General features: G+C 41.4%; 1 protein-coding gene across 1 annotated transcript in view; it reads left to right on the forward strand.

Moving 5' to 3' along the window:
• The window catches only part of wdr11 (WD repeat domain 11), a 57,401-nt gene that overhangs the window by 35,580 nt on the left and 8,146 nt on the right, over window positions 1-13,675 (forward strand). The window contains exons 14-23 of the mRNA XM_028603528.1: window positions 732-840; window positions 1,666-1,787; window positions 2,761-2,908; window positions 5,186-5,292; window positions 5,491-5,605; window positions 6,819-6,990; window positions 7,228-7,336; window positions 9,763-9,825; window positions 11,003-11,068; window positions 12,343-12,532. Coding sequence (XP_028459329.1) covers window positions 732-840; window positions 1,666-1,787; window positions 2,761-2,908; window positions 5,186-5,292; window positions 5,491-5,605; window positions 6,819-6,990; window positions 7,228-7,336; window positions 9,763-9,825; window positions 11,003-11,068; window positions 12,343-12,532 — 1,201 coding nt within the window. The remainder of the gene's footprint in view (window positions 1-731; window positions 841-1,665; window positions 1,788-2,760; window positions 2,909-5,185; window positions 5,293-5,490; window positions 5,606-6,818; window positions 6,991-7,227; window positions 7,337-9,762; window positions 9,826-11,002; window positions 11,069-12,342; window positions 12,533-13,675) is intronic.

Raw genomic sequence — 13,675 nt, forward strand, 5'->3', positions numbered from 1 at the left:
GGAGAGAATGATAATTTTGTATCATTTCTCTCATTTTAATTGAAAAATATTAAAATAAAACAATTTTGCGAGGATCTGTATCAAACAATGCTTGGACGTCTCTGCAGCACCACAATACTTAATTCAGAATGGTTTGACACATGTATAGCCTTAACAAATATTGTGCCCCCCTGCGATTTGGATATTTCATTAGTCCATATTAACCTTTTTTATTTCACTGAGAGCCAGCCTCTCTTTTGCAGGAACGCCCTGATCACATTCACACAGTTGCACACATTCATACCTGGAAGCTGCCCAGTACAACCACAGTCTGATCTGCTGGCCACTGAGCAGCTCCACTGGAGCGGTTGGAGGTTAAGGACCTTGCTCAAGGGCACCTCAGTGGTGGTAATGAGGGAGGGACAAGAGCTGCTCTTTTACTTTCCCCACCCAGATTTTATCCTGTCGGTCTGGGGATTGAACCAAATACCGCCCGGTCACAAGCTCCCGTCTCTAAGCTTTAGGCCACCACTGCCCTATTGCGGTTTCGATAAAATTGCAATTAATTGTGCAGTCCTATTGCTAATTAGGTGGCAGACTCAGCATTCCTTTTTAAGATCAAGTCCAAGTCACACATCAACCAGATTTTGAGACCCTTTTTGAAAACAACCACCACAAGAAACCTTATAGTGGGGCCATGAGCAGTGTATGTTTTGCGATTGAATGTGTGTGTATGTGATGTCCATCCTCAGACAGTACCTGGTTGTGGTGTTCAGAGACAAACCCCTGGAGCTGTGGGACACCAGGACGGGGACGCTTCTCCGGGAGATGGCGAAGAACTTCCCCACTGTTACTGCATTGGTACTCACAAATCTATATACTAATAAAAAACGCGGCATTTACCGAGGAAAAAAAAACACAACAATTACTTCAGATGCTCCTGAAACAAAAATATAACAGACATAAATAAGACATGTTTAGGTATGCTACATTTCTTTAGAAACATAACACACACACACATACATACATACATAGAAACATGCATGCATACATAAATATACAACATCTTTATTTTCATGCTTAAATAAATTCACAGCTGCATATCTGAACATCCCCAGTTTAAATATTTACTGTAACAAAACACACTGTCGGTGCTGTAGGAACACCTATTGTTGACGCTTCCCTATGTTGATAGTCTCCTATGCTTTTTGACCACTTTCTCTTCTTGTGTTTGTGTGGGCCATTTAAAAGATTAGTCTGAAATTTTCCCCCAAGCTCAGCAAAGAACGGTGGTTTGATTAGGCCAGAGAGATGCTCATAAAAGAAGAGTTATGCTGGACAAACTTTACAGTGGGGCTGTAAAATCCTCCATAGCGCAAATAAAAAAAAACGCCAGTAACCTTAATAATACATGCTGGCCTCCCCCAGCCTCATATTGCGGTCTAATTTCCATATTGATTACAGTCTTGAGTCAACCAGACTGCAGCCACAGTGCTACAGCAGTTAGACAGTACCACTTTCATGTATGTGAGCATCTGCTGTACGTGCAAATCCTGCCCCTTGTCTCTATATGTGCTTTTTGCACTGTAATGGGTTGCTGTTATGCCAGCAAATGTGTTTGTGTCTGGGTCTTTGTCTGGGTTTGTTGCAGTAACTGCAGCCCTATGTGTTTGTGTGTATCAACAGGAGTGGTCCCCGTCCCACAACCTGAAGAGTCTGAAGAAGAAGCAGATGGCAGCGAGGGAGGCCATAGCTCGGCAGACGGTGTCAGACGCCGAGCAGACTAGCGTTGAATCCTCAGTCATCAGGTCAGCGTTATAAAGCTTCAGAAATGTGTTCTTGGGAGCCTTCTGTCAAGATTGAAAGCCTAAAGGCAGAGTTAAAGCTACTATGTGAGGAATTTAAATCAGAAGACACTGTGGCAGACAGAAATTTGTAACAATTGGAATGTTTTTTAATTACGCAGTTAATCATTCCAATTTAAAAGCTCTTTATTCACCCCTTGTCATGTTTAATTGATTAATTATCTGATTGCAAAAGACAACAATCCAGTACTATTCTCTATCCACAAAAAAAACTCCTTTTTCTTTGGTCTGACATACTGTACCTCCACACTCCTGTCAGACGAACTCAAGTACCCCTATGGCCCCGCCAGTCATGCTCCAAACTTGTTTATTTCATTTTAAACTGTATGCTATTTAACATTATTGATTATATAAAAGTGGATATTGTTGCAATAATGTTTTCAGAACACTTGAACTTTCAATGGTTAGGTCACTTTTAGCTAACTGTTTCAACTGTTATCCATTACTTCAGGTAACTACTGTTGAACCATTACTTTTAGCTATTTCACAATTTACCCATTGCTCTTAGCTATGTTATTTAAATAACTCATCCATATGGTTAATATAAGCAATATATTACTAGTATTTATCCTTTGCTTTTACTTGTACAGTATCCATTCCTTTTAGCTAACTATTTCAACCCTAACTTTAAGCTAACTGTTAGACCTCTCGTGTCACTTGTTAACTAGTTCTTAATCACATCACATAATGTTCAAGTGAAGCTGACTCATATGTGGATGTATTTATTTTTTAATTAAATCATCATTTATATATTTTTAAAATGACTTGAGCTTCTCTACATCTTCAATCTTCCTGGCCTAGAAAATCGTGGTAATGCCTTGCCAATGTCAGCTGCAGAATACCAAGACATCCATGTCCAGCCAACATACGTCACACTGGAAAGAGTGCAAAAACCTGACCTATTTCTCCACTACAGTCTCCTACAGGATGCAGAGAGCAAGTCAGAGACCAGCCAGGCCATCTCAGCCAGGGAGCATTTTGTATTCACTGACACTGACGGGCAGGTCTACCACATCACCGTAGAGGGCAACACAGTCAAAGATGGCGCACGAATTCCACCTGATGTGAGTCCGGACAAAAGTTGTTCAACCTAATGCGCTACAGCTTTTACAACTTTATGTTTTTGCCAGATTAAACCCTTTTTTTTTCTTTTTGCTCGAGAACAAACAGCCAATTGAATGTGTGTGATTTTGAGTGTGTCATCGGTTTGCCCCATAATGTTTTGCACGTTCTCCTTCCACTGGTTCCGAGTGTATCTGTGGCTCAGGAGAAGAGGAAGTGTTACTGTATTTACCTGTAAAGCATCTTACGGGAACCAACCTATTAATTCGCTGTGACAGCAAAATGGCCCCCGCTGGTAAACAGGAACAAGCTATTACTGATGCTTTTCACCTGGATGACTACAGGATGCAGTGGTAATATCATAGCAGCAGGAGGTTTTACAAGTCGATGTTTCACCACTAACAAAGAGCCCTTTGGTTGTTGAATAAAGAAATGTGTTTAGTTGCCCAAGCATCCATTTTCCCCAGAGAAAGCTATTGTTTTGGCCTCTATTTTAACAATCTAAGCGCACGGCGTGAAACGCATGGCGCAGGTGCGTTTAGGGCGTGTCCAAATCCACTCTTGCTAGTTTGACGACGGAAAAAAGGGTCCATGGGCCGGGCGTATGGTTCAAAAGTGTTGTACTTAGTGTCTTCATGAATTCATAGGTGTGTTCACCAATCGGGAGTGTCATCTCCCATTTGTAATCTTTTGCATGTTTGTGTACTGCTGCGCTTCCCTGTGTGTGTGTGTGTGTGTGTGTGTGTGTGTGTGTGTGTGTGTGTGTGTGTGTGTGTGTGTGTGTGTGTGTGTGTGTGTGTGTGTGTGTGTGTGTGTGTGTGTGTGTGTGTGTGTGTGTGTGTGTATAACAAGCATAATGTGCGCGCTGTGCACGAGCCTAGGTGCATTTTACTAATTTGCTGTTAAAATAACAATGAAATGCTGCGCTAATCTCTTTAGACCAGGTTTTTGTTGGGCAATGGCGCGATCACTTCCCGCTGCCTCAAGATAGCAATACGCCAAGAATTCACCTGAACACACCTCCCTGTAAGACCAGCACGCCCATGGGCGCACAGATAGGCGCAGGTGCATTTACTATTTAAACAACGTGGGCGCTGGACAGGAAATTGACAACTGGGTCGGTCTTAATTTAGCAAAGACACTTGCGTTGGGCTTTGCGTCGGGCTTTGCGCTGTGCTGCGCCGGGTGCAAGATAGGGCCCTTTGTCTTCAGGATCTTTCATAGACTCATTATCTAGTTGTGACTTAGTTGTAATGCTGTCAAGCTGAGTCATGCTATTGAGTAGATAGCTCCTTCTGTTGTTTGTTGTTGATTGCCAACATCTTTTTGTCAATAAACACCGCACAATAATCACACCTTGTCATCACGAACACTTCCCCATTTCTTTTCATTCGAGATTGCATTCATCTTACTCCGTACAGTATTTCTAAAGGAAAGCCACCATAGTATATCAAATTCTCAAGTTGATTACTGAGCAGCAGATGAGATTTTTAGACAGCCTGTGTTTTACCCGCTCACTGCATCTATTCACACCACACAGGCAGACACTGCAGGTTTACCTGGGGATTTTTAAAGCCTTATCTTCGTGACGGCTACGGATTCGTTGCTCAAAGATTTGCATACCCCAAAGGTTTTACAGTCCTTTCAGGATGATAGAAGATCTTCATATCTCTGTCAGGAAACTCTCCTAAAAAGTTTTAGTCCTATCTTGCACTGCATACACACTGAAGGTGAGCTTCACATCAGCACACTGTCTTGTGGCACAGCCTCACTTAAACTCAGATGTTGTGCATGTTTACCACTCGCCCACAGAGTAGGATGTTTTTATAGTAGAGGGAAAAGGCGTTTTTTATGCTGTTGGGCTTGCACTTTTTAACGACCCGTTGGTCGGCTGTATTAAAGAGGAGACATGTTAACATCATAACATCGTTGTTTTTATGTCTGTCCCCTAATTATGTGGAGGATGATCATGGACTTGTTTTGATTTTTAAAGATTGACACAGGTTATCTCTGTACTTGAAGCATAAAAAACAAAGTAAGCTAGTAGATTGTAACATTTTTACTGTCTGTAAATAATAGAAAATAATCCACACAGTCACAACGCTTAAATCAAGCCATGCTGTTAAAAGTGGTCATTACATGTTTAGGTTTACTTAACTAGCAGTTTTCAATGCAAGAATGAATTGGGAATCTTTGAGCAGGGGTCAAATGTGTCCTGTCCTTCCTTATTTTTCCTTTCGCTCCTCTCACTGAATATGTGCGTTGGTCCTGTGTTGCAGGGCAGTATGGGCAGTATCGCCTGCATTGCCTGGAAAGGCGACACCCTGGTGCTTGGGGACGTTGACGGCAATCTCAACTTCTGGGACCTCAAAGCTCGTTTGTCCAGGTAAAAGCTAAACTCTTAACATGTTGTGCAAGTTTTAGGCCACTTACTACACTGTACCTACAGTACATTACATTACTACCTACAATTCTCCAAAGCATTTCTCTGTGCTTTGTTTTTATATTTCCCTTTAATTTTTAAAGAAATGTGCGTTGGCTAGGAAGGAAAAAAACAATAAGCAATGCTGCTGATGCTTTTCAGGGGAATACCAACACATCGTGGCTGGGTGAAGAAGATCCGCTTTGCCCCGGGGAAGGGCAACCAAAAGCTGCTGGTCATGTACACAGATGGAGCCGAGGTCTGGGACACCAAAGAGGTGAGGCTCTACACACACACCAACCTTTGGCACCAACCTTTATATCTTGTATAAAAATACAAAATCTGTAGCACTCTGCAAGTTCATAGCAGTGGTTTACATTTTAACAGATTTACTGTGGCAGAATGAATTTGTTTGCATAGCACTGTAGTCACTGAAGCACTACAATATTGTGGTGGGGTATATTTAACTGATGTCCTCTCTCAAACTAACGCTGTGGTAATAGTATATCCGCTATAATTGTCTTGTTGTAATCAAGAATCATTACAGTGCGCTGCACGCATAAGCAAGCCCTGAAAGCTGTCACTGATATATATAAGCTCAACCATAGCAGGATGGATGATCCTGATTACTGTAAGCAACATGGATCCTCGCTTCCACTTTAACTTTGTTTACCGAAGTCATCAACATCATCATCATCATCCAGAAAGTCCTCTCTCTGCACAGTCTTCATTTCACCTCGTCTGGCACTCCACCTAATCATTTTTTCACAGACTGGACATATTTTGTGTATCTGTATCCAAGCCACAATATTTGTTAGCTTACCCAGCAGCAATGAGTTAAAAATTGAAAAGCAGATTGATATGGACACCGATAGGTGCTCAGGTGTATTAGGCAGTGTGAGGTGGAGGCAGAGGGTCCCACTGGAGCTTTATTGTCTGGGTGGAGGGATGGGTTTTCATGAGGGGAGCTGAGATAAGACACAGTTTTCAGTCCCCAGTCATAAAAGCCAGACAACAGATGGATCATGCTGCAGAGGGAAACGAGCAACAGCTCTATAGGGTTGGAAAAAAAAAGGGAGGAGCAGGAGAGAATGAGGGAGGAGATGAAGAGCAGAAGTTATCTCTGAAATGCTTCAGTGCTCTGCTGACAGCTGGGTTACACTGACTCCCATATAGCCCTGGGGAAAAGCCAGAGAGAGAGGGGTTTTGAAGAACACCTTCCGAAAAGCCTGTTTGTCCACTGAGTCTTCCATTCTGTGTCATGCTATACTCCACATAAATTAGTTTACAGCTGCATCCATCCTCCGTTTTTCGATCCAACAGGCTTTTGTTGATACAAAAATCATCTTGTATTGTGTCTTTCTCCCTTTGAATTTTGTGGAGAAATAGCTAAGTTTCCCACAATCTCCCCAGAGTTGTTTCAGATGCTTTAAAATAAGCTTTTATATGCCAGTTTGAGATAAACTACCTTGGCCCTTCTCCTCTTGCAGGTCCAAATGGTGAGCAGCATGCGGATCGGGCGCAACGTGAACTACCGCATCCTAGACATTGACTGGTGCACGTCAGACAAGGTTGTGCTGGCCTCTGACGACGGCTGTGTCCGAGTGCTGGAAATGGCAATGAAGTCCGCCAGCTACCGCATGGATGAACAAGACCTGACTGGTGAGCCAGGGGAACGAGAGAGTGTGAATGGAATGAAAGACAAATTGCATAGAGAGGTTTAAGGAGGGAAATCGATTGGTATCAAGGCTTAATGCTTAAGAAATGATATGCTTTTTAAATATCTATCCAATTACACATTGCAGTACATAATGACAGCTGATGTAATACTACTCGTGGTGGTGTTAACAGCCATGGCCTAATATTGTGTTCTATCTGATCTGTGGGGAATATGTTCAGATCCAGTGTGGTGTCCTTACCTGCTGGTGCCCCGAGCGGCCCTCACTCTCAAGGCTTTCCTCCTGCTGCAGCCCTGGTCAGGAACCTTCACCATGGACATCACCCAAGTGTAAGTCTCAACTCTGAGTAAATCACCATGAATGTGTCCACTCTAAAATCATCCCCTCTTATCATGCCACAAGTTGTTGTGTTACTAGAGTCAATTTTAGTTTTTTTTCAACTTCACCTGACGTGCATGTCTTCGGACTGTGAGATGAGCCCAAGAACTCCCAGAAAATAAGCAAATACTTGGAGAACATGCTGAAAGGACTGGAGTCGAAATTCAAGTCATGACCCAGTTAAAATCTTTTATTAACAGCACTGCGTAATCAAACTTTTTTACTGCTCAAGATGCCCTGAGCCAGTCTTCAAAATCAATATCATTGCACACCAATGCATTTTTTTATTATTTGTAAAAAGCTACGTAAAGTCTGATCCAATTCTGATCCTCAGTTTATTGTAGCGAATTGTAGGTGGGTACACCAGCTGAAAAATAAAAAGCAAAGCTGTTGCGAGCAAGTACGCAGAGCAGCACATTCATGATGTCATTGACACATTGACTAGTGTCATTTATTGATATCTGCAATTCATGAGTCAGTGATTTGGCACAGCAGCTTTGGGTTAAACTGCATTAGAGTATGCAACAACAAACTACAGACTAACCTCCTCTCACCACATACAGTATGTCATTCACAAAATAAAATGAGCATGATTGGTATATAAAGAGGTTTTTAGCTGCCAATTATTAAAGCTGTTTGGCTCTGTTGATTTTAATGTTGACCTATTTTTAATGCTGATTAGTCTCAGTTTCACCACAAAGATGAATCATTTGAATTGGGATCTGGCTCAAAACGTGATAGTACCATCCTTATTTAAAGCTTTGGTGCGTAAATGAGTTGCTACAAAGCTAATTTAGACTATCAGCTCCTCACAACTCTCTCTGTATTTCTCAGTATGGCAATGTTCAGAAGATTGGGGCATCCGGTGACTTTCCCGCGCAGAATCGAGTGAAGATAATTACCTCTTCTGAAGAGTCCATCATGTTTTTTTTTAATCCTCCATGTCCTCCTTGGCTACTAGAAACTGTGTGGAGGGAGGGTGGGTGTGTCACGAAAAGCTTGTATCATGTGGATGCGCCAACAGTTTTGTTGTCATTACTTACATTAGTTGTGAGCTAGGGCTGGGAAAAAAATCGATTTGATTTAAAAATTGAGTTGGTAGGTCAAATCGATTCATATTTTAAAAAAATCGATTTTTTAGATATTTTTTTCTCCCCCTCTTCAGTATAGCGTACATACTTTTTGCATTCGCCAAATCTTCCTTCAGGGTTTCCGTAGCACGCTAGTGGCGTTAGCGCTAGCACCCCATTTGCAAAGCAAACAACTCTTCAACAAAGCTTTTCAAACAGTGTACCGTATGAGAAGAGCGGGGCACGGTGGAAAGCCACGGAGGCAATTACCGTCCACATAGCTATGGATATGCTGCCAGTTTACTCTGTTGAGAAAAGAGGGTTTTGTTGTTGTTGATAGGCTCATTTTCCTTGCAAATAATGTTTAAAATGCAATTACATTTTTTTATGGCGAATGGTGTTACTGTTTACATGTTCAATTCAACTAAGAGTTACCTCAGGATTTTTTGTTGTTTTATTAGCTCAATCCAAATACAGTATAAATAATTTGGATGTTTAACAATCTTTGTTGCACACTGCACAGTTACTTTTCAGTTACAGAAAGGGATATGCCTTTGCAATTTTGTTTATGTTGATGCACTTTAATTAAATACAATAAATATATATTTTTAAAATGTTTTTACAGTTCGCAGTTATTTTGTTTTAAATGGAAGGGGGGGAAACGATACGTAAATTGAGTTTTTTATAAAACAATCTCAGATTTCTTTAGGGAAAAAAATTGCCCAGCTCTATTGTGAGCACGACTAAAGGTCTCAGGTAATTGTGTTAAGTAATATATGAAATACAAACTTATTTGTAAGTTATGTGATTTGAAAGAAGGTATTCTCCTATACCATCACACCATCTGCCAACCAGCCAAGCATTTAGTTTATTACCTTTTATAAAAAACAATTAACCAATTCACCAGAGTAAGCCACTTATCTTTGTAAACAAGTCAACATGGGAGCCAATAAAGGCTGCCCTTAGAGAGGAGTTTTATTTTAGTTTTTTCAGACGGCTCCATCTCTGTTTTACTATAGCCTGATGTCATTATGCCCAATTTAACTGAGCCCTCAGTGCAACACTGCTTTCTTTCATTAAACACACACAGTTGCCTGATCGTAAGAGGCAGCTATATTAGCAGCGCTCGCAGGGTGCTACCTGACCTCAGCATAAATGTTAGAATCAAATGATCTGTTATTGCCCGACACCACAGATGGACTTTTCTTAACAAGCCGGTTTCTTGGCTTCCCATTTAATATCAGGTCAGGTTTTATTTTAGGGAGGTGTGAGGGGAGACACTTGACTGTTTGATCCCTCTGTTTCAGAGACTACAATGAGAAAGACGAGATAAAAGGCCTGATCCAGGAGCAGCTCAACTCCTTGTCTAAGTGAGTTATTACACCTTCTTTTTTTGTGATTAACAGAGTTGTTACACTTTTTAATGGTAATGCTTACATTGATGATCTTGTTTTTTGATTGATTTTCTTTATTTTCCATGTCACACACACAAAGTGCCTAACCGTCATGGGTTTACAAAACACCAAAAGTACAGTTGCAGTGGTCAAACATTTCATTTCAAGTTATTTTACAGCTCGGTCTTAAACTAAATATTCTGCCTTCACTCCCAAGCTTAGCTAATATAATCTGCTACAAAAAAGGTTCCTTTCCTGAAGCCCAACTCAAGTTTTTCATAGTCATTCACTTAAAAGTAATCAACATAAATGAATGTCATTTAACTTAAAAAAGTACATCCCTTATGTCCTCATAGACAGGAAAGTTAAACAAAAAATGAACCTCAATTTCAGTTAGCTCGCACAACAAACAAAATCTGTCCTCATCTGGAGTGGCATTAATCTTGCGGTAATGTTACTGAGCGTGAATTCGCACAAAGGGATCTTTGTCTTTTGTTAAAATTATACTTCACGTAAATTTCCACACTGTAGCTATTCTCTTTGAGACAATACGTTCATCATTTTTGTTCATACTATATATCAACAGACCAATGTTCTTTATACATGAGAAACATTTTGCTTGGGAAATGTCCCAATTAAATATCCTTTTAGTGAGTCTCTGATTTGATTAGCGAGATCTCGTGGGTCCTCATGACTTCAGCTGTCAGTCATGGCCGCAGCCGTTGCGCAATAAATCCGGAGCTGGTGGGTATTTAAGGACGGCAGAGCATGGAGCCGACACGCAGCGGAGCCGATCCGCAGACGTTCCACAGTTGGTGGAAATGAGGAGTGACAGCTTCTCGTCCAGCGTCAATATATATATATATATATATATATATATATATATATATATATCTATAGCCCGTGTAAAATGACAGAAATTAAGACCAACCGGCAAAGATCTTCAGCTCTAATGCAAGCAATTAGATGTGTATGTCTGTGTGTATGAGTCCCAGGGTCCTTTGTGTTTAAACAGCAGGCCCAAAGAGCACGTCGTCTGTGGATTGACCAATAAGAGGAATCTCCTGTAACAGCCGCACTGGGCCTATTGTGTTTGAGAAGTGTAATTGGCTCTGGCTGTGTTCTGATTGTCTGTCTCTGATTGGCTCCCCAGCGATATGAAGAGTGTGCTGCAGGACCCGGAGCTCAGCCTGCTGCAGCGCTGCCTCCTGGTCTCACGGTGAGTTACAACTCAGCATTCTCACAGTTACCGCTGTTTGTTGTCTGCACTGATTGTACTCTGTGTCCATGGGGGTTTACTGGTACCCCAGCGTGATTATGTTGTTAACATTTAGACAGTGCTCCTATGTCAAAGACTCATGAAGTACTGAGTTTAAACAAATGTATAGTTTCTATAAGCAGTAAAATGATAAATAGCGGACAAACAGCTGCTATCCTGGAAGTGGGCTGACACTCTTTCGGGATGCAAACACCTTTTTCCTCTGTTATAATAACTGTAAGCACAAAACACACTTGTTAAACTAGTCTTTGACTCCATGTGTTTGCTTCTGCTAATGTCTTCCTGTCTGTTTATATTAACGTTAAGTTTAGTCAGTAGAGTGGTTCTATTTGTTACAATGATCTTAAGCCGAACTGGGTTTGTAATAAAGATACTACTGATTGACTGGGATATAATTAAACCGAGTAAGACATAATTAAGTGGATCAGAAGTGATAACCCTGCAGAAATCTGTACATAATGGTATACTTCAATATACTTCAATATCATCATTTAAGTTTTTATACCTGTTAATTTTGGAATATCAATGAAAAATTGTAACATTTATTTATTTTTTTTATTTTACATTTTACTTCATTCAGAATATGTAATATAATTGGGAAAGATAAACAAGATGATGCAATATTATGAGGCATTCGTTTTTAAAACTGTCAAATGATCTGCCTAAATAACAAGATTCATTTTTGCTGTAACTGTACAAGCTGTGATTCTGCATTAAGCGTGACGCGAGAGCTGGTGTCAGCATCTCTGCTCCTGTTCTCATTTCCCTCGAGCATCTGACAAATCTAGAACAGCCAGTCTGAGTGGAAATGCAATATCTCCCCCTTGTTTGTTTCCTGTTATTAAAGCAATGATTTACCTGGAAAGACCCTTTTGGTACGCCGAATACTATGACAGTGCTCACCATGATGTCTCTCCATCCGGCACATTTGCCAAGTTTTCATGCCATTGTTAATGTGGCAAGGTAACCTAGCAACAGCTGTGGGCCTGTGCAGATATGTTTAAAGGAGGCTGAGGGAAGTAAAGAGATGAAAAGACAGAAGGATGTAGAGGGGGTGGAGGGGAGCTGAAAGAGCGAGGCGTGGGCAGGAAGATGGTCATTAGTGAGAAAACTATTAGAAGATCCAGGTTCAGACTGCAGAACTTGACTAACTTCTCCAAAGAGAACAGTATCCACTCTGGGCCCAGCTGATGCGTTGTTGTGGTGAACCGCAGGCTGTTCGGGGATGAGTCGGACCTTCACTTCTGGACAGTGGCGTCCCACTACCTCCAGTCGTTTGCCCAGGCTCGTCAGCTAGGTGTGTCCGCTGCAGAGGGTCAGACCAAAAGTGAAGGAACCCAGACGTCGCCTCCGAACCACCTGGACATCTGCCACGACGTTCTGTGTGAAAGCTCTTACTTCCAGGTTAGTGAAACAACAAAAGAAGATAAAGTGTTTGCTTATTTTTGTTGCCTTTTCTGTCTTTAAAGTGCCCATATTATGCTCATTTTCAGGTTCATAATTGTATTTAGAGGTTATATCAGAATAGGTTCATGTGGTTTCATTTTCAAAAAAAACACCATGTTTTTGTTGTACTGCACATTACTGCAGCTCCTCTTTTCACCCTGTGTGTTGAGCTCTCTGTTTTAGCTACAGAGTGAGGCATCACACTTCTGTTCCATCTTTGTTGGGAGTCGCACATGCGCAGTACCTAGGTAAGGACTACTAGCCAGTCAGAAGCAGAGTCTGAGGGCGTGCCATGCTAGCAGTGTTTATCTGTGTTTTAAGCCCCCAACGTCTCGCACTAGGATTAGGCAATGGTTATGGTTAGGGTAAAGGTTAAGGTTAGGTGCCTTGAAGTCAATGGTCGCAGAGCTGCCTGGAAGGAGACGTTGGGGGCTTCTAACACCATTGAGCGCTAGCAGCTAGGCGAGCGTTATAACACGTGTTACAAAGTGACGCACGTTCGTCACAGAAGTAAAGGCTGGACTACAACAGAGCTGTTTGGAGCAGTTTATGAACAGCGTTTTCTGTTTGACATGGTAAGTCCCTTTGGGGTGGAGTTTGGGCTTTTTCACTTTGTAAAACGTGCACAAAAAAGATATATAACACAATAAAGGAAAGGGAAAAAGCCAAAAAGCATAATATAAGCACTTTAATACACCAAGACAATGGAGACAAATACCCTGCAGTCAGCTTTTCAAAATTCCCGTAGGGGTCATGCAGAGATAGTTACTATCCTCAATTCAGGACCACGCTCAAACAAACCCCCACAAGGCTGTCCCTTGTCATCCACAGTGTCAACAACATCGCCCCGGTCACACAGTACATTCTATTATGAATGACATTGTGTATTTCCTCTGTTGTGTCACTAAGCCTTTAAGGGAAGCATCTCACATCTTTAAGCCTTTGAGGTCAAACCTGTTTTTCACTTCGCCCTCACTACATTTAATTCCCCCAATATTTCCTCCAGTGATTCTAGCCCACGCCGGGACACGCTCAATTAAAAACAAACAAAAAAAACAACTCTTGTTTGTGCCGTGTCATTGCTCGGATCAATGCGTCTTG

This window comes from Perca flavescens, chromosome 17 (assembly GCF_004354835.1).
Source record: "Perca flavescens isolate YP-PL-M2 chromosome 17, PFLA_1.0, whole genome shotgun sequence".
Classification (NCBI taxonomy): domain Eukaryota; kingdom Metazoa; phylum Chordata; class Actinopteri; order Perciformes; family Percidae; genus Perca; species Perca flavescens.